Source organism: Erinaceus europaeus, chromosome 16, assembly GCF_950295315.1.
Source record: "Erinaceus europaeus chromosome 16, mEriEur2.1, whole genome shotgun sequence".
NCBI lineage: Eukaryota > Metazoa > Chordata > Mammalia > Eulipotyphla > Erinaceidae > Erinaceus > Erinaceus europaeus.
In genome coordinates, this window is record NC_080177.1 from 72,061,363 (window position 1) to 72,082,851 (window position 21,489).

General features: G+C 39.9%; 1 protein-coding gene across 2 annotated transcripts; it reads right to left on the minus strand.

Annotated features, from left to right (window-relative positions):
• Positions 1-8,795: 8,795 nt before the first annotated feature.
• Positions 8,796-13,190, minus strand: LOC103127124 (olfactory receptor 11H6-like). Of its 2 annotated transcripts, XM_060174164.1 has the most exons (2): positions 13,166-13,190; positions 8,796-9,742 (listed from the first exon to the last, which is right to left on the minus strand). In XM_060174164.1, the coding sequence occupies exons 1-2, from the start codon at positions 13,188-13,190 to the stop codon at positions 8,796-8,798; spliced, it is 972 nt and encodes a 323-aa protein (XP_060030147.1). The 2 variants fall into 2 exon arrangements, with proteins under 2 accessions (XP_060030147.1, XP_007538088.1); XM_007538026.2 differs by lacking the exon at positions 13,166-13,190 and having other exon boundaries at positions 8,796-10,211.
• Between the last annotated feature and the right edge of the window lie 8,299 nt (positions 13,191-21,489).

Sequence of the window (21,489 nt, forward strand, 5' to 3'; positions counted from 1 at the left end):
CAGATAAAGGACTACAGAAGCTGGAAAAGGGCAAGAGACTGCCTTTCTTAATGGCAGCTGTTTTGGCCAATACAAGGCCAAATCATTATCTGGAGCTCTACTCAGGGGATCCTTGCATTCACACATACATATGATGGACCTAGAGCTCTAAGATCTCTCTCTCCACCATCACTGGACACTTCCATCAGGAACATCATTATAATCCTTCTTGTGGGCCTCTCCAGGACCTTGCCCTCACTATAAAGTAGCAATGGTAGGGACTGCCCCACTCTCTGAAGGGAGGCTGGTTCAGTCTTTCTGCCACTCGAGGAAGACTGCTCCTGAAATGAGCACAGCCTAGAATGTTCCCAGCTATGACCATGGTCGTTGAGCTCAGACTGACAGGGACTCAGAGGTTATACTGGTTCTTGTGCTAAATATATGGAACCCAGATCAGATCGATGGAGTAAACAGTTAATTGTACTTACATATTTTCTTCAAGTTTGAGAGATACTCTCTGCTCTAATCTGGCTTTGTAGCCCTATTCTCAACTCTGAAACCATCTTCTCAGACTATATTTTCAGTCCACCTCCATGTTAGTTATAAACTCAAGTAAAAATTACTAATATTATGGGACCCTAGGAACATAACCTAAAATAGACTTCCTCGCTTCTTTCTCTATTCTCACCTGCTTTATTCCTGCTTTGTGGTTCCTGTTTACTAAGCATTTTGTCCTGCCTTATATCTTACTGCCTTTTAGTCACCAAGTTGCAGGTGCTACTATGATTCCATTCTGACTTCCCTGAGAAGACAAGCTCACCAATTTGCCACATGATGTCACCTCTCCAGAGCCCTGTCCCACTAGGGAAAGATAGAAACAGGCTGGGGAAATCAGTTGACCTGCTAACGTCCATGTCCAGTAGAGACGTGATTACAGATGCCAGAACTCTTTCCTTCTGTACCTCATAAGGAATTTTACTCTCAGAGGGGGAGAAATGTTAGGGGGAGATGGCTCTGAACTCCATTTCCATCAGGACCCAGAGAGAGAAGAGGAAAAAAGGAGAGGCATTCAGAAGTAGCAGTAGGTATAGTTGTGAATTATAAAGGAAGAGAAGGCAGGACCATAGGGAAAAAAGGGCAAATATATAGAAATATAGTTATAGAAAAAATTGTCAAGCCATATTTATGACCTTGAGAGAACTACTGCAGTTTCCATTGGAGGGAATGGGGACACAGAACTCTGGTGGTGGAAATGGGGTAGGAATATACCCCTGTTATATTATAATTTTGTAAATTAATAATAAATCACTAATAAAATTAAAAGAAATTTTGGCTGAATGTAATGACTGAAATAAATTCAGAGATAACAATGGGTAAAAAGTTGGTAGATTAAGTTTTTTAAAAAAATTTTTCTAAACAGTACGTAACCTTATTACCTGAGTCAGCAAAGGGAGTTCCAGACCGAAGTGACTCCTAAATTTCTTCTTTGTTTTCTTAGACAGAAGGGGTAGTCTTGGCTGTAAGAAGAGAGCATTATATAAGTGGAAATGGCTGTAGTAAGGATACTTGGTTTTGTTTGCTGAAGGCTGAAGGGGGTTTGAAGCAGTCTGTCAGGAATTCAATCTTGTTTTTCATATCCTTGAGGATCCATTAACTGCTTCTAAGAGAACAGTATCAAGAGATATTTTAATGCTTGTTATTCACTTCCCTTGGGGGAAGTGAATTATATTATATTTATATATAAATTATATGAATTATATTATATTTATACATAAATATAATTAGTTTTACCTGTGCAAATTGAAATCCTTTCTTTGCTTAAGTATCTTACAGGCAGACTAAATTGTTAACAAGTCAATCAGTTGATTGAAATAACATAATATAATCCTTATATATAATATAATTCTTATATATAATATAACATAATATAATCCTTAAATATAATATAATACTTATATATAATATAATATAAACCTTTCTTTGCTTAAGTATATTTTTATTTTTTAAATTTTTTACTTATAAAAAGGAAACATTGACAAAACCATAGGATAAGAGAGGTACAACTTTGCACAATTCCCACCACCTCCATATCCCATCCTTTCCCCTGATAGCTTTCCTATTCTTTACCCCTCTGGGTGTATGGATCCAAGGTCATTGTGGGATGCAGAAAGTGGAAGGTCTGGCTTCTGTAATTGCTTCCCCGCTGAACATGGGTGTTGACAGGTCAATCCATACTCCCAACCTGTCTCTATTTCCCTAGTGGGGAAGGGATCTGGGGAAGTGGAGCTCCAAGGCACATTGGTGGGGTTGTCTGTCCAGGAAAGTCTGGTTGCATCCTGCTAGCATCTGGAACTTGGTGGCTGAAAAGAGAGTTAATATACAAAGCCAAACAAATTGTTGAACAATCATGGACCTAAAGGCTGGAATAGTGCAGATGAAGTGTTGGGGGTTCTTCCATTTTGTTGATAGCTAGTAGGCATATTTCAGTTATATTCCAAAGGGCCTGTGGCTATACTAGGATTTTTTTTTTTTTTTCCTGAACCTAAAATCTGATATGCAGGTGGATCCAAGTTATTGTCTGGGGAGATGATGTCATCATGGTTGGGAAAAGGATCAGAAAGCTGGATCAGGGAAGAGAGTAGCTACCTAATATAGGAAAGGTGAATAAATATTGTTGACTGTAAACCCCATTGAATTGATGTGAACTGGGGCCCATAATTAGCTTAGGAGCCTATATGAACTCTGCATTCCTCTAGATCTGAGCTCACATTCTGTGGTCATGAGTAGGAGCATTCCATGCTGCCCCAGTATTGACCCATCTTCCTCAGGTGTAGCATAGAGTATGTTGTCCATCCTCCTTTCAAAGGATGGAACATTCTCTACCATTGTTGATCCAAGTTGAGGGAAAGGTCCTATGGGGGCCCAGAAAGGGGTCTATTTTGTTGTTCCTGATAGAAATGACCAGTAACAATGGAGAGACGGATTTATTTGAGTTCTAGGCCCATCAAGTCTGTTTGGGAATCTCAGGACTCCTCGATTAGGGCCCCAGCTGGTGGAATGGCCTGATAGTGACTAAAGAGTCATCGTTAAAGTATGTCAGTCTCTTGCCCTTATTCAGCTTTTGCAGTTCTTGCTTTGATAAGGTTAGCTTTGGCGTGAGTGAGAGAACTGTAGTAGGAAGTAGGTGAGGAGGATATCTAAGTCTAAGTAGACACTATTTCATTATGAACTTGATACTGACTCACTACAGACTATTGTGTATTTTTGCTTTCAGGTATATATTTTGCCCTAATTTATGCATACATGTGAACATATGCTCTATTTTACAGGACCTGACCTATATCTAGGTTTTGGGACTTCGTTAGGAAGTGAACCTCCTGGAATGGAATTAGAGAATACCATGAAAGGAAAGGTCTCACCCGAGTGATGAGGGTGAAGGGTTGGCAATCCATGCCTGACGTCTCTGTACATAGTCTGAGGTGAAGCATGCTGAGACGTTACTCGTTGCATTGATTAGGTTGGAATCAGTGGATGCAATATCATTTGACCTGACTTGAGAGAAGCATGCAGGGAAGTGAGCCCCACCCCAGATGTTCCAGGACTGGGAGAAACATAGACTCTATACAGGAAGTGGGAGATTCCTGTTGTTTTAGGATTTAAGAAGACAATAGATAGTTATTGCTATAATCCCATTGTTTGGAAATTGGGTTAACTTTGAAAAATCCCTTTGTTAGGATTTTCTGTATCATACACAGCCTCACCATATTTCATGTCCTTTGACATTATTTGTATGTAGCCACCAGTTGCTTTTGTTCTCCCTGGGCTGAGCTTTTAAGAGAGTCAACATATCAAAGACTCAGCCTAGGTATTAAAAAGACTCAGTCTGTGCTTTAAAAAGTTTGAGACATTCATTTTTTCCCCCTCTCATATCACTTAAATCATGATTTATATGACTACAAATTAATAGGAGTGTACATAAACACCATTCCCACCACCAAAAGACTGTGTCCCATCCCCTCCTCCCTCCCCCCATGAAGATGAACATCCACCCTCACCCTCCACCCAGGGTTTTTACTTTGGTGCCCTACTACAAATTTAGTCAGATCCTGCTTTGAGTTTCCCTTTCTGTTCTTCTTTCTCAACTTCTGTTATGAGTGGGATCATCCCATACTCATCTTTATCTTGATCCATGCATTTATTATTATTTATTTATTTTTGCTTCCAAGATTATTGTTGGGTCTTGGTGCATGTACTACAAATCTACTGCTCCTAGAGGCCATTTTCCCATCTTTTCCTTGCCCTTATTGTTGTTGTTATTATTATTGCTATTCTTGGATAGGACAGAGAGAAATCCAGAGAAGAGGGGAAGACAGAGATGGGGAAAGAAATATAGACACCTGCAGACTTGCTTCACTGCCAGTGAAGTGGTCCCCTTGCAGATGGGGAACCAGGGCTAGAACCGGGATCCTTGAGCCAGTCCTTATGCTTCAGGCCACATGCACTTAACCCACTGTGACACTGCCTGCCCCCTCACACATCTTTTTTTTTTTTTTTTTTTTTTTACCTGTTTTCTTTTTTTTTTTTTCCTTTTTAAAAATTTCTTTATTGGGGAATTAATGTTTTACATTCGACAGTAAATACAATAGTTTGTATGTGCATAACATTTCCCGGTTTCCCATATAACAATACAATCCCCACTAGGTCCTCTGCCATCCTTTTTGGACCTGTATTCTTCTCCCCACCCACCCACCCACCCCAGAGTCTTTTACTTTGGTGCGATACGCCAATTCCAGTTCAGGTTCGACTTGTGTTTTCTTTTCTGATCTTGTTTTTCAACTTCTGCCTGAGAGTGAGATCATCCCATATTCATCCTTCTGTTTCTGACTTATTTCACTCAACATGAAATTTTCAAGGTCCATCCAAGATCAGCTGAAAATGGTGAAGCCACCATTTTTAATAGCTGAGTAGTATTCTAATGTGTATATAGACCACAACTTGCTCAGCCACTCATCTGTTGTTGGACACCTGGGTTGCTTCCAGGTTTTGGCTATTACAAATTGTGCTGCTATGAACATATGTGTACACAGATCTTTTTGGATGGATATGTTGGGTTCCTTAGGATATATCCCCAGGAGAGGAATTGCAGGGTCATAGGGTAGGTCCATTTCTAGCCTTCTGAGAGTTCTCCAGACTGTTCTCCACAGAGGTTGGACCCACTGACATTCCCACCAACAGTGTAGGAGGGTTCCTTTGACCCCACACCCTCTCCAGCATTTGCTGCTGTTACCTTTTCTGATGTATGACATTCTCACAGGAGTGAAGTGGTATCTCATTGTTGTCTTGATTTGCATTTCTCTGACAATCAGAGACTTGGAGCATTTTTTCATGTGTTTCTCAGCCTTTTGGATCTCTTCTGTGGTGAATATTCTGTCCAAGTCCTCCCCCCATTTTTGTACCCCCCATACATCCTCATTCTATTTTTTGCCTTTTTAAAATTATTATTTTCTTTCTTTACTCTTATGCATGTTATTTTGCTACATCAGGTAAATAATGAAACATGGCAAAATATATATAGTACAATGAAAGCACATATAATTAGACATATGAGTAAATAGTCCATTAAAGAGAACATTCAAAGGTTTGAATTTTTATTAAGTTGAAAATTTTATTGAACTTTTCTTTTCAGTATGTGTGTTGAGTAGGATTCTACAGGAGTTCAGATAAAAGCACACTTTGTTTGGTTTAGAAGTTTATGGATGATCTGATCTGCCTATCTCCATAGGCACATATGTAATTTTCTCCCCACATAGCCCAAGCTAATCTTTTCTTATTCTTTTCAACCCCCTAACTTTAACCTGTATTTTCCCTATGCCTTTGCATAATTTATTCCTATTTATTTTGCCATCAGGGATATTGATGGGGTTTGGTGCCAGCTCTACAAATCCATAGTTTTTCCTTTTTAAAAATGTTTTGATGTTTTATTCTTTCCCTTTACTTTTTTTTTTTTTTTTTGGCCTTCAGGGTTATTGCTCGGAGTCAGTGCCAGCTCTACGAATCCACTGCTTCTGGAGGCTATTTTTCCCATTTTGTTGCCCTTGTTGTGGTTGCTAGTGTTGTTATAGCTGTTGTTGGATAGGACAGAAAGAAATTTAGAGAAGAGGGGAATACAGAAAGGATGAGAGAAAGATTGACACTTGTAGACCTGCTTCACCGCCTGTGAAGAGACCTTCCCCCGCCCACCCCCCAGCAGGTGGGGAGCTGGGTGCTCCAACCCGGATCCTTACGCTGGTCCTACCGCTCCGCGGCATGTGCTCTTAACATGCTGCCACCCAGCCCACTTTCCCTTTAACTTTTATTAGATAAAACAGAGAGAAATTTAGAGAGGAGAGAGAGAGAGAGGAAGAGAAAGATAGACACCTGCAAACCCCTGGGAAGCATCTCCTCTGCAGGTGGGGAGTTAGGGGTTAAACCAGAGCCTTTGTGCTTGGTAATATTTGTGCTTAACCAGGTACACGACTGCCAGGCTCCCGTAATTTATTTACTTTTAAACCAGGTGCTGTTCAGCTCTGGTTTATGGTGGTGTGGGGACTTGAATCTAGAATTTCAGAGCCTGAAGCATGAAAGTGCTTTCTCCCCTGCTTTCCTTTATTTTGAAAGACCTCCCCAGTATGCCATTCTCTGACCATCCTATCTAAATTATACCTTGTCTTACCACAATATTTCCTGTATTCTTCTATTTTATATTATTAGTGACTTAATGGAATTATAAATTAGTAGATTATTTTTTCTCTGGTGACTGATTAGAATATAACTATCACACAGCTAGGCCCTTTATTTTTTACATTGATAAAATTCACTGTAAATCACAAAGTTATTTACACTGTCTATTGAATGAATAAAATGTATCAATCCAGGTGTCAAATGAACACTTTACTTTTGGCCAACCAGCTGGGTCAAATATTATGGATTTGCTGTGAGACTCCTCTGCATCTGTCTTCTCTTAGCTATGTTGTCTTTCTGCTTTTGTCTCTCTTGAACCGTAGACTTAAGTGCAACTCTAACTCCCTTCACTGAAACTAACCTAAAAGTGCAATGCCATTACATATCCTCTCCTTTTAAAATGTAAAACTGTCTCCAGATATCTAGTTATCTTACATTGGTAGGAAAAGATAGGAAGAATATAGTCTATTCTTATGCTACCGAGGACTTGAAAATCAAAGTAGAAAAAGAAACATTTGCTGCTACAGTTATGAGTGTTGGTTTACCTCGAGTATGTAGTCACTGCAACTTGTTCACTTTCCTCAACTAATATGTTTTGTTATTTCTGTCTGTCACATAATCAGAAATGTGACTCCAGGACTGGGTGGCGGTGCATCTGGTTGAGCACACATGATACAGTGTGAAAGTACTTGGTTTCAAGCCCATGGTCTTTACCTGTAGGGGGAAAGTTTCACAAGTGCTGAAGCAGGGCTGCAAGTCCATCTTTCTCTCTCTTTCCCTCTCTCTCACCTTCTCTGTCTTCCCGTTTTCTTTTGATTTATGTCTGTAGTCAATAAATGAACAAAGAAATAAAAATATTCATTTCACCTAGGAGTATACAGAGATTGTTAGGCATAGAAATCAAGTATAAAAATGTGTTTTCTTAATGTTACACCTGAGGTGTAGAATGTTACACCTGAGGAAGAATGCTACACCTGAGGAAGATGGGTCGATATTGGGGCAGCTTGGAATGTTCCTACTCATGACCACAGAACGTGAGTTCAGATCTAGAGGGATGCAGAGATCACATAGGCTCTTAAGCTGAAAATAGGCCCCAGGTCACATCAAATGGATGGGGTTTATAGTCAACAGTATTTATACCTCTTTCCCATATTAGGGAGTTACTATTTTCCCTGATCCAGCTTTCTGGTCCTTTTTCCAGCCATGATATCATCTCCCCAGACAATAGTTTGGATCCACCTGCATATCAGATTCCAGGCTCAGAGGAAAAAAGAACAAACTAGTATAACCCCAGGCCCTTTGGAATATAACTAAAACATGCCTACTAGCTTTCTACAAAATGGAGGATCCCCCCAACTCTTCATCTGCACTATTCCAGCCATTAGGTCTATGATTGTTCAACAATTTGTCTGGCTTTGTATGGTAACTCTCTTTTCAACCACCAGGTTCCAGATGCTAGCATGATGCCTACCAGACTTCCTTGGACAGACAACCCCACCAATGTGTCCTGGAGCTCTGATTCCACAGAGCTCTTCCCCACTAGGGAAAGAGAGAGGCAGGCAGGGAGTATGGATTGACTTGTTAATGCCCATGTTCAGTGGGGAAGCAATTACAGAAGCCAGGCCTTCAACCTTCTGCATCCCACAATGGTCTTGGGTCCATACTCACAGAGGGATAAAGAATAGGAAAGCTATCAGGGGAGGGGATGGGATACAACATTCTGGTGGTGGGAATTGTGTGGAGTTGTACCCCTCTTATCCTATGGTTTAGTCAATGTTTCCTTTTTATAAATAAAATATTAAAAAAAAGAAAAGCACAAGTTTGGGGACCAAGTGAATGATCATAGATAATAGGTTAGAGTTGTTAGAATTTAGGATAGGGCAAAATCTAAAAATCCAAAATTTGTAATTCAGGTTGGTTACCATCTATGAAGTCTTATTGAAGTCAAGATCAGATTTAACATGGCCAACACTGATCCATTACTTGTGTAGGAAGTAATTGATGAATCTGGGTTTGCTTGAATAGGTGAAAATAAATGAGGGACAACTATGTCTGAAGAGAAAAAAAAATTATTCCTTAAGTCCACTCATGAACTGTTACTTGGTTTGACTATTTTTTGTACACACGTGAACTTTTTTCAAAGCAGCTTTCATATCCTTGTTCCGAAGACTGTAGATCAGAGGGTTTATAAGTGGGGTCACTGTTGAGTAGATCAAGGTCACAATCTTCTGGATCCCAACTCGATTTCCAGAGGATGGGCTAACATACATCATCATGATAGTTCCATAGAACAGAGACACCACAGCCAGGTGGGAACTACAGGTGGAAAAGGCCTTATGTCTACCAGCTGCTGAAGGCACTTGTAACACTGCTCTGAGAACCAGACTATAGGACCAAATGATGAAGAAAAAAGTGATAAAAATGATAAGAGAGCTCAAGATAGAACAAGAAAGCTCAATTCCAGGGGCAGGGATACAGGACAGGGCCAGAATAGGACCAGGGTCACAAACAAAATGGTCAATGATATTGGGGCCACAAAAAGGAAGTTGAGTGATAAAATATATAGGGAGTGGGTAACAGAGGAACCCTGTTACCCAGCAGAGAGTCACCAAGTGTGTGCAGAGACGAGTGCTCATGAGGGTAGGATAGTGAAGGGGTCGGCAGATGGCTAAGTACCGATCAAAAGCCATGAGAGGTAGTAAGAAGGTCTCAGTGATACCCATGGAGAAGAAGAAGTAGAACTGGAGGAAACAGGCTGTGAAGGAGATGGTTTTGGTCTCAGACAGGAAGTTCCTTAACATATTGGGAACAGTAGTGTTGATGTAACAGATCTCCAGGAAGGAGAAATTGGCCAGCAGAATGTACATGGGTGTCTGGAGCCTGTGGCTCATCTTCACTGCACAGATGATGGCCCCATTCCCCATCAATGTCAGAATGTAAGACACAGAGAACAGTATGAAGAGAAGGATCTGAATCTCTCTGGAGCAGGAAAACGTCAGGAGTATGAATTCAGTAACTGTGTTGACTTCTGACACATTCATGACTTCCTAAGGGGGTGAAGAGAGAAATATGACAAGAGTGAAGATGACCTTTCTCTTTTTCCTGTTCCTCAGGAATTCTCCTTCAGAGATCACAAGAGATTATATTATTCTACTAAATAAATTAATTATGCTTTTAAAGTCTTCAAAACTTTGAGAGTGCCTGGTATATTTAGAGTTTGAATTTTGAAATCTTTTACTCCTCTTTTTTTTTTTTTTCTCAGTAAAAGAACAGAGCCCATTTTAAATAGACACTTCTTCTTCTTCTTTTTTTTTTTTTTTTAGACACTTCTTCTAAGAAGATATACAGGGGATCAGTAAGAACATAAAAAGACACTTGGGCCAGGAGGGTGACTTTGTGTTGAAGTACATGTCTTATATTGTGAGGCTCCGAGTTGTTCTTGGCACCACACAAAAGTTGATATTTATTATTGCTTACCTTTAGAAAAATACTCCTGGGGGCCACGTGTTGGCTTACCTGGTTAAGCACACACCATCATGCACAAGGACTTGGGTCTAAGTCCCTGGTCTCCACAAGTGGTGAAGCAGTGTTACAGGTGACTTTCTATTTCTCTCCCTCTCTACCCCCCTCTCAATTTCTCTCTGTTTCTATCCAATAATTGATAAGTAAAATTAAAAATTAAAAAAAAGAAAAATACTCATCAAACAATAATGACGTATCATCTCCTATCTGGGAACATGGTTGCATCCAAATGACCAGTAACAATATTAGAGAAATACGGGGAGAAGGGACCCTTTATATACTGTTGGTGGGAATTATTATCATTATTGCATCCAAATGACCAGTAACAATATTAGAGAAATACAGGGAGAAGGGACCCTTTATATACTGTTGGTGGGAATTATTATCATTATTGAGAGAAGTTTAGAGATTCCTCAAAAGCTTAAAAGTAGAACTTCCATATATATCCAATCTAGTTCTCTTTCTTTGGATTATTTACCTCCCTAATGTAAATCCATTAACTGAAGTGATATGTTTACTTGCAGCATGTTTATTGCAGCATTATTTATAGTAGATAGGCAAGAGTTAGAAACAACATAAGTGTTCACTGACAGGTGAATTGGTAATGAAGATGTGATATATATAATGGAACACCATGAAATTGTAATGAATGATGAAATGCTACTATTTGATACAGTATGGATGAACCTAGAAGGTGTCAATTAGTTAAAGGTAAATACCATATGATTTGACTTACATTGGCATATAGAGAAACATAAACTAAATAAAATTACAATAAACGTTCAGATTATATGAATATTTAGAGGTAAGTATAAAAGAACCAGGCAAATGTTTATCGCTACATGGAAGAAAACTCATCTGTCTAATGTGTTCTGTCATCTTATTCTCCCATCTGCAGTGGTTGGCGATCTGCCCTCTGTTAGAAGGCATATGGGGTTTGAAAACCAAGAGAGTTGAAGTTATTGTTTTTTTCCTCCTGCTTGACTGCTTATAGCTGTTACATCAGTTATTTCTAGATGTAACTTCACTAATAGTTGTCTCTGTACCCCCAGAAGTCTGGTTCTCACTGATTAGAAGTCCTGGTGTAGAATTTAAAATTGACAAGCCCTCTTTGTATGCATCTCATTTTCCATATTCCTACATCTTTTAGTTGTAAAGATAAATATTTTTACGTTCACTCATGTAACCTGAGGTGCTACCATTTCTTTCCTTCTCTCTCTCTCTCTCTCTCTCTCTCTCTTTCTTCCTTTTTTGCCTTCAGGGTTATCACTGGGGCTCTGTGCCTACACTACAAACCCACTGCTCCTGGAGGTCATTTTTCCCATTTTTGTTGCCTTTGTTGTTATTAGTTTTTACTGTTGTTATTGTTGTTGGATAGGATAGAGAGAAATCGAGAGAGGAGGGGAAGATAGAGAACAGGAGAGAAAGATAAGATACTTGTAGTCGTGCTTCACTGCTTGTGAAGTGACCCCTCTGCAGATGGGGAGCTTGGGGCTCGAACCCCAATCCTTATGCTAGTCCTTGTGCTTTGCACCATGTGTGCTGAACCCACTGCACTACCTCCAGGCCCCCTAGAGCTGCTACCATTTCTACAGCCACAGAAAAGAAGGCAGTTATAAAAGGCTTACCTAAAAGCTGCCCTAGTATTGTGTCTCTTCAGATTCCATCTCTTTATAGACTTGGCAAGTATGGTTTGTGACCTTATATTTTCACAGCAGCAAAAGACAGACAAGATGAAGGGCATGGCACCAGAATAGATGCTTACATTACCAGACATTGTATTGGTTTGGAGAGAAACTGGCATATTTGTGGCATAGCAAAACCTATCTATGGCTGTTCTTTTTCTTAAGGGATTTAGTCTCCTATGTATTCATAAAATGGGAATTCATGTGGAAAACCATCAGCTGTATCCCAAATGTTTGTCTCCCTCTAGAGTTGATTAGCTGGTCATTGGGGCCCACTTTCTGTAGGGGAAATTTCTTTTGATTACTTGCTTTGTGTTTATAGAAGGACTGTTTTGAGGGTACAATTACCTTATGATTGAAAGTCTGTACATTTCAGTATCTTTAACCCAATTTACTATGTTCGAAACAGTAGCACTGGTAGCCACTGGTCTGTTCTCCATTTCCATGAGTTTGGATTTTTAAGACAGCACATATAAATATAGCTACTCAAACTTTGTCAGAGTCATTTCAGTTAGCATAAAACCTGTAGTGTTCAATTGCGTAATCTTTGTTGAGAAAGCTGTGGTATATATTACACAATGGAATACTATGCGGCTATCAAGAACAATGAACCCACCTTCTCTGACCCATCTTGGACAGAGCTAGAAGGAATTATGTTAAGTGAGCTAAGTCAGAAAGATAAAGATGAGTATGGGATGATCCCACTCATCAACAGAAGTTGACTAAGAAGATCTGAAAGGGAAACTAAAAGCAGGACCTGACCAAACAGTAAGTAGGGCACCAAAGTAAAAGCCCTGTGGTGAGGGGTAGACATGCAGCTTCCTGGGCCAGTGGGGGGTGGGAGTGGGCGGGAGGGATGGGTCACAGTCTTTTGGTGGTGGGAATGGTGTTTATGTACACTCCTAGCAAAATGTAGACATATAAATCACTAGTTAATTAATATGAGAGGGGGAAAATCAATTGTATCTCTCAAAGTTTTTCAAAACACAAACTGAATCTTTTTAATATATAGGCTGTGTATTTGATATGCGGACTCTCTCAAAAGCCTAGACCAAGTAGATTCGAAGCATCCAATAGCACAGCTATATACAAGATACTGGATACTGTACAGCAAACCATAACAAAAGGACTTTTCAAAGTTAACCCAATTACCAAATAATGTGATGATGACATTAACTCTCGATTGTCTTTTTGAACCCTAAGACAGCAGGAACCTCACATCTCCACTATAGAGCCCCTACTTCTCCCAGTCCTGGAACCCTTGGATAGGACCCACTTTCCCATATGCCTCTCCCAACCCATATCAAATAATATTGCATCCGCTGACCACAACCTAACCAACGCAACGATTGCCACCTCAACATGCTTCACTTCAGACTGTGTCCAGAGACTTCATGTGTGGAATGACAACCCTTCAGCTTCATTACTCGGGTAAGACCTTTCCTTTCATAGTATACTCTAATTCCATCTCAGGTGGTTCACTTTCTAACAAAGTCCCAAAACCTAGATATACACCAGTTTCTGTGAGAGAGAGCTTATGTTCACACGTATCCATAAACTACTGAAAAATATATACCTGAAAGCAGAAGTACACTAGAGTTTGCAGTGAGTAAGTACCTCCCTAACACTTCCTCTCCACCATTCCAAGATTTGGGTCCATGATTGCTCAACAATTTGTTTGGCTCTGTATGTTAACTCTCTTTTCAATCACCAGGTTCCAGATGCCATCAGGATGCCGGCCAGGCTTCCCTGGACTGAAGACCCCACCAATGTGTCCTGGAGCTCAGCTTCCCCAGAGACCCACCCTACTAGGGAAAGAGAGAGGCAGACTGGGAGTATGGACCAACCAGTCAATGCCCATGTTCAGCAGGGAAGCAATTACAGAAGCCAGACCTTCTACCTTCTGCAACCCTCAATAACCCTGGGTCCATGCTCCCAGAGGGATAGAAAATGGGAAAGCTATTGGGGGAGGGGGTGGGATATGGAGATTGGGTGGTGGGAATTGTATGGAGTTGTACCCCTCCTACCCTATGGTTTTGTTAATTAATCCTTTATTTAAAAAAATTTAAAAAAGAAAATTTCCTTATTTTTTATGACTAAATGAACGCACACACAAACACACCACATTTTCTTTTTTTCTTTTCTTTTATTTATAAAAAGGAAACATTGACTAAACCATAGGTTAAGAGGGGTACAACTCCACACAATTCCCACCACCAGAACTCCATGTCCCATCCCCTCCCCCAAGAATAGCTTTACTATTCTTTTTTTTTCTTTTTTAAATTTTTTATTTACAAAAAGGAAACATTGACAAAACCATAGGATAAGAGGGGTACAACTTCGCACAATTCCCACCACCAGAACTCCGTATCCCATCCCCTCCCCTGATAGCGTTCCTACTCTTTAACCCTCTGGGAGTATGGAACCCAGGTCATTGTGAGATGCAGAACCTTGAAGGTCTGACTGCTGTAATTGCTTCCTCACTGAACATGGGCATTGAAAGGTTGGTCCATACTCCCAGCCTGTCTCTTTCTTTTCCTAGTGGGGCAGGGCTCTGGGTAATCAGATCTCCAGGACATATTGGTGGGGTTGTCTGTCCAGGAAAGTCTGGTTGGCATCATGCTAGCATCTGGAACCTGGTGGCTGAAAAGAGAGTTAACATATGAAGCCAAACAAGTTGTTGAAATCATAAAGGCTAGAGTAGTGCAGATGAAGTGTTTGGGGTGGTCTCCGTTTTGTAGATAGCTAGTAGGCATATTTTAGTTATGTTCCAAAGGGCCTGTGGCTATACTAGATTTTTTTTTTTTCCTCTGAGCCTGGAATCTGATATGCAGGTGGATCCAAGTTATTGTCTGGGGAGATGATATTATGACTGGAAAAAGGACCAGAAAGCTGGATCAGGGAAGAGAGTAGCTCCCTAATGTGGGAAAGGTGTATAAATACTGTTGACTGTAACTACATTTTCTTTACCCGTTCATCCATCAGTGGACATTTAGGTTCATGTCTTTTTTTTAAAAAGTGTTTATTTATAAAATGAAAACACTGACAAAAAACATAGGATAAGAAGGGTGCACACAATTCCCATCACCAGAACTCCATATCCCATTCCCTCCTCTGATAGCTTTCCTATTCTTCAACCCTCTGGGAGTATGGACCCAGGGTCATTATGGAATGTTGAAGGTGGAAGGTCTGGCTTCTATAATTGCTTCCCCGCTGAACATGGGCACTGACAGATTGATCCATACCCCCTGCCTGTCTCTCTTTCCCTAGTGGGGCAGGGGTCTGGGGAAGTGGGGCTCCAGGACACATTGGTGGGGTCATCTGCCCTGGGAAGTCTGGTTGGTAGCATCTGGAACCTGGTGACTGAAAAAGAGTTAACTAGTTTGACAGCCAGTGGTCTTGGAGAGATAAGATGAGGAACCAGAATGCTATCCTTGGTCTTCTCCCACCACTAGCAATGTACTCAGCTGCTTAACTCCCAGTTCAGAGCCAGCTGCCACCAAGTATAGCTTCTTGAGTTCCAGGAATCTCTTCCTCACTCCATTTTCACCCACTGGCCACTTGTTTCTGCACTCACCTGTGGCTTAATGAGTCTCTGAAGAAGTACCTTGTATTTTGTTTAGTTTTCAGGTAATTTTTTGTTGTTTCTTTTTCTACTTTGTCAGGGAAGCAAACCCAAATGGCTCCTATTCATAGCTCCTATTCATCCATGTCTCTGGAAGTCTCTTAAGACAGGTTTTGAATGTTATTCCTTTGTATGTGGATATCCATTTTTTTTCAATGCCACTGACTGAAGATTCTATCATTCCCTTACGTCTTTGTTAAGATTAGGTTAATATATATGTTTACTTATGAGTTTTTATTTTGTTCCATATATCTATGTATGTTTTTATTACATCATTATTTTTTATTTCTATATTTCTGTAGTTTAGTTTGATAAAAGAATTAGTGAGGCTTCCAGCTGTGCTATTCCTCCACAGCAGTGCTTTGTCTATTTGGGGTCTTTCAGATGAATTTAGGGATCATTTATTTATTACTGTGGAAAATACCATTTTGATATGATTTTGAATTTTTGTGATGAATATTTTAATAAAGAATGAGCATTAACTTTTGTCAAATGCTTTTCTTTCATCTATTCATACTATAAATAATGTGGTTTTGTTCTCCTACTTTGTTCATGTGACATACATTTACTGATTGGTATATGGGAGTTGAACCACAGTTGCATCGGAGACAAATACCATTTGATCATATTGTCTGAACTTTTTAATGTTCTCTTTTTTATAAAACAGTGTTATCCAGATAAGAAGAGAGAAGTGGCAATAAGTGCACAATGTGAAGATGCAGTGCAGTTCACCTTCTGCTAATTGAAAGAGTAATTATAACAAGGAGAATATAATTTTTAAAAAATATTTTATTTATCCATTAATTATAAAGATAGGAAAATGAGAAAGAAAGAACCAGACATCACTCTGGTACATGTGCTGCCAGGGACTGAACTCAGGACCTGCTGCTTAAGAGTCCAGTGCTTTATCTACTGTGCCACTTCCTGCACCACAAGAATATAATTTTTTCTTCTTCTTAGAGTCACTACGCAATGAGGTGGAGACAGTTTAGAGCAGTTATTTCTTCCAAATGACATGTGCTTCTTCCAGAGGCTTGGTCTTAAGAAGGATTATTGTAAAGTGTCCCCAGGAGATCTGCAATCTAGTGTAAGTTCTTTTGCTTTTTGTAATTCACTACCCTCATCTTTAAAGTGATAGTAATGTTAATTTCATCCACTTGTTGTGAAAAGTAAATGAGTTTATATGGAGAGAAAATATATGTAATGTTCAAGACATTTTAATACAAAGTAAGCATGTCCTCTAATTAGAGAGAAAAAATATATATAACCCAGCAAACCAAGGTCTACCAACTATGCTATAGTATTCCCTGCTAACTATTTCCAGGAAATGTCAGATAAGATTATTCCATGGCTTTAGAATATTCTGAGTCAGATATGGAGAGTAACAACGATAGTGACATTTCACAACCACAAAAAAAGCAACTGAATATCATCATCTGCATGTTAATGTGTATGTGACTCCTATTTCTTTTCTAGTGGCATAGTCTTTAATTTTCTCTATTGCTTAGATAAAAATTAGCAAGATGACAATCACTGAATTGTCAATTTTCTGAGGGTATACTCTATTTAAAACTGATTCTTGTTTCTTTGACTTTTTCCCAAGATAATATAGCATGAATTTAAATCTAACAAGCCTCACTGAACTATTACCAGGTTATCTTACGGTTTATTTGGGAGATAGTTTGTCTTGCTACAGCAGATTGTACACATTATTGCTATAACTTATTACAATTCAGTCACACTGGAGATACAACCTGAATATGCTAATTTTACCTTTACTTCGGGATTTTTGCTCCAGACATTTTTTCCCCCTGTATGGAATCTTCTCCTAGGAATTCATTGTTTCCTTCAGTTTTAATATCTGTCTTTTTTCCTTGGAAACCAAATATGAACTACATATCACTGCTACAGACCTTTTATTCCTTTATTCTACTTCTGTTTGTATTAATTAACAGCATTTGGAATAGAGGCAGGGTGGTGGCACACCCAGTAAGGCACATATTACCATTCATAAGAACCCAAGTTCAAGCCTTGGTATCCACCTGTAAAGGAAGCTTCAAGAGTGGTAGAGTAGTGCTGTAGGTATCTCCTCTTCTCTCTCTCTCTCTTTTCCTTCTGTCTCTCACTCTGTATAAAGAAATGGCTGCCAGGAGCAGTGAATTTGTGCAGGCACTAAGCCTCAGTGACAAACCAGGTGGTAAAAAGATAGTATTTTGAATTATACTTCTTTTAAAAAAATATTTATTTATTTATCTCTTTTTGTTTCCCTTGTTGTTTTATTGTTGTAGTCGTTGTTGAATAGCACAGAGAAAAATGGAGAGATGAGGGGGAGAGAGAGATGGGGAGAGAAAGATAGACACCTGCAGACCTGCTTCACCACTTGTGAAGCGAACCCCCTGCAGGTGGGGAGCCGGGGGCTCGAACCAGGATTCTTACATCGGTCCTTGCGCTTTGCACCACCTGTGCTTAACCTGCTGCACTACTGCCTGACTTCCTGGAATTATACTTCTATATTGTCATTTTTTTATCCTCTCCAGAAGGTGTCTCAATGAGAACAAAGTCTCTATTTATGTTCCTTGTTCAATTCTGTATTACCAGCACTTAGAAGCAAAAGGCAACATGTGTAAAATTAAGACAAATTCCTTGAAGAGAATAATATCTTAGAAATGAACATGAGGGAGTCGGGCGGTGGTGCAGTGGGTTAAGCACACGTGGCGCAAAGCGCAGGGACCAGCGTAAGGATCCCGGTTCAAGCTCCCGGCTCCCCACCTGCAGGGGAGTCGCTTCACAGGCGGTGAAGCAGGTCTGCAGGTGTCTATCTTTCTCTCCCCTCTCTCTCTGTCTTCCCCTCCTCTCTCCATTTCTCTCTGTCCTATCCAACAACAAAGCAACGTCAACAATGGCAATAATAACCGCAACGAGGCTGCAACAACTAGGGCAACAAAAAGGGGGGAAAAATGGCCTCCAGGAGCGGTGGATTCATGGTGCAGGCACCGAGCCCAGCAATAACCCTGGAGGAAAAAAAAAAAAAGAAATGAACATGAAACTGGTGAACTGGAGAAGTACTAGAGAAATAATAGAAAGGATTCATTATACCAACGTTTAAAGAAATTAGGGGCCTGGTAAGGTAGCTCACCTACTGTGGGACTATGTGAAAGCTTCGAAGAGCTTAGCTAAGCTCTCCCATCTTGGATGGAGGTCTAGAAAGATTCCCCACTTGTTAGCCTCTCTCCATATAGAGATGAGCCAAGAGGGAAAAGTCTCTAAGACTCAGTTTTTCCTTGTCAGCATCTCAAGCTCACAGAAATCTCACAGTTTCTCCCTGCTAGCAGCAGACCACATGGCTGCCTGCTCTAAGGTTCATTCAAAGTTCATATAGTCACTCAAAGTTCACACATCCACCCCACCTTTTTGATCACAAAGGAGAACACACTTTATCATATACCTCCCCAACACCAGACAGTAGCCTCAAAATGTTATTTCCTTATGCCCTTTGAAATCTATGATTTACATCAAGCATTTTCTTCTCTCTATCTCACCTTACTGGTTTAACCCCTATGCTTCTCTCAAATGCCTTTAGATAATTAACCTGCCTGCATCATGAAGACTAATTGTCTTGACCTTTATGTATCACATCAATTCTTGTCATAACAGCCCCCTACCATATGGGCAAGCTGACCTTTAAGAAACCTGCAATTTCTGACATATTTGAAAAATGTTCTTTGTTTAACTTTCTCTATATACCCAAGCCCACCCTCAAATAAATCGAATGTTTGTACCAAGATACTCCCCAAGTCCTCTTTCTTTATCACACAGTCACTAGAACTGGTGAGAGAACATTGGTAAGCTTACCTCCTGGCTTTAGTCACCCCGCATGAGCACCAGCAACCTACATAGTATGCTTGCTTTGCCAGGAAAAATAAATGCCTTTGTTTACAAAAAAGGTGTGTATAGCATATTCATAGCATCATTTTTTCATATTAGCTACAAAAGGAAGGCCACCTGAATACTCATTAGCTGATGATATATAAATGGATGTGGTATGTCTACATATTCATTGGAATATTATTCCACAAAAAAGGAATAAGTAATCATACAAGTTGTAAAATAAATGAGTTAGTTGTTCATGGATGAACATTATGCTAAGTGAAAAATGCCACAAAAATGTTACACATCATATAATTTCATATATTTGAAATGTACAGAATAGGCAAAATACATGTTTCTACAGAATGAAGGAGGTGGAGAGTAGGGAACAATGAGAGGTCTCATTCCACTAAAAAACAATAGTTTATAAATATAGTTAACAGTTTACCCCACCAGTCTGACCCAGGACCCATATATATTCACATTTAGCACAGGAGTTTGTGTATCCTCCAAGTCCTTGTCAGTCTGAAATTGCAGTCTATGGTTACAGCTGGGAACATTCTAGGGTGTACTCATTTCAGAATCAGTTTTCCTTGGGTGGTAGAGTAGGATGACCCAGCCTCCCTTCACAGAAAGGCATAGTTCCTACCATTGCTGCTCTGCAGTGGGGGCAAGGTCCTGGAGAGGCCCACAGGAAGGTTTATGATGATGTCCCTGATGGAAGTGACCAGTGCTGGTGGAGAGAAGGATCTATTAGAAGTGTAGGCCCATTGTATCTGTGTGGAAATCCAAGGATTCCTTGATTAGGGCCCCAGACAAGGGGGTGGCTTGGTAGTGACCCCAAAGACCACCATTAAGTGAGACAGTCTCTTGCTTTTGTCCAGCTTTTGTAGTCCTTTCTTTATCTGATAAGCTTAGACTTTCTCCCGGTTGTTAAAGTGTTGACTGCCATTTGTTGTATCCAAGATGGTATTAGGTTTATGGGCTCTAACCTTAAGTTAGGGAGGAAATACACCTAGAATTTTAGTGCGGTCAAAGCTACTCTCTGCCCTAATGCAGCTTTCTAGCCCTATTCTCAATTCTGAAACCATCTTCCCAGACAATATTTTTTAGTCTACCTTCATGTTAGTATTGAAGCTAAAGCAAAAACTACAAAAGTCATAAGCCCGTAGGAACATAACTAAAATAGACGTCCTAGATTCTTTCCAACCTAATATCCCTATTCTCACATAATCTAGTCATACTTTGTGGTTCCTGTTTACTAAACACTTTATTATGCTTTATATCTTACCATCTTTCAGCCACCAAGTTGCAGATACTACTATGATTCCATTCTTACCTCCCTGAGAAGATGACCTCACCAATGGTGAGCTCTTTCCAGAGCTCTACTCCACTAGGAAAATATAGAAACAGGCTGGGTGTATGGATTGACCTGACAACACCCAAATCCAGCAGAGAAAAAATTACAGAAGTGAGACCTCATATCTTCTGCACCCCATAAAGAATTTTGGTCCATACTACCAGAGGGGGAGAAATGATAGGGGAAGATGATCAGAGGCCTCTGAAGTCCAATTCATCAGGACCCATAGAGAGACGAAAACAGGAACGACATTCAGAAGTAGCAACAGGTGTAGGTGTGACTTAGAAAGCAGGACTATAGGGAAAAAATGGACAAATATATATAAATATAGACAGATAGTTACAGAAATAGTAGTCAACCCATATCTGTGACCTTGGGAGGACCACTGCAGTTTATGGAGGGGTGGAAGCACAGAACTCTGGTGCTGATGACAGTGTGGAATTATACCCCTGCTATCTCATAATTTTGTAAAGAAATATTAGCTCACTAATAGGAAATGGAAAAAACTAATAGTGTAATAAAATGATAAGACATATTTGTGAACAGTGAACTATAATGCAAGGAGAAAAGACCATCAAAGGGATAGGCTTTATTGGTGATCTGACATTCAGGATTTTGAAATGCCTCCTTTATGATGTTCATGTTTACTTTCCAGTTTCTTAACTGTGCACATACAAAAGGTCCACAGGTTGAATTCATCTGGAAAAACTTACAAACACCACAAACCAATT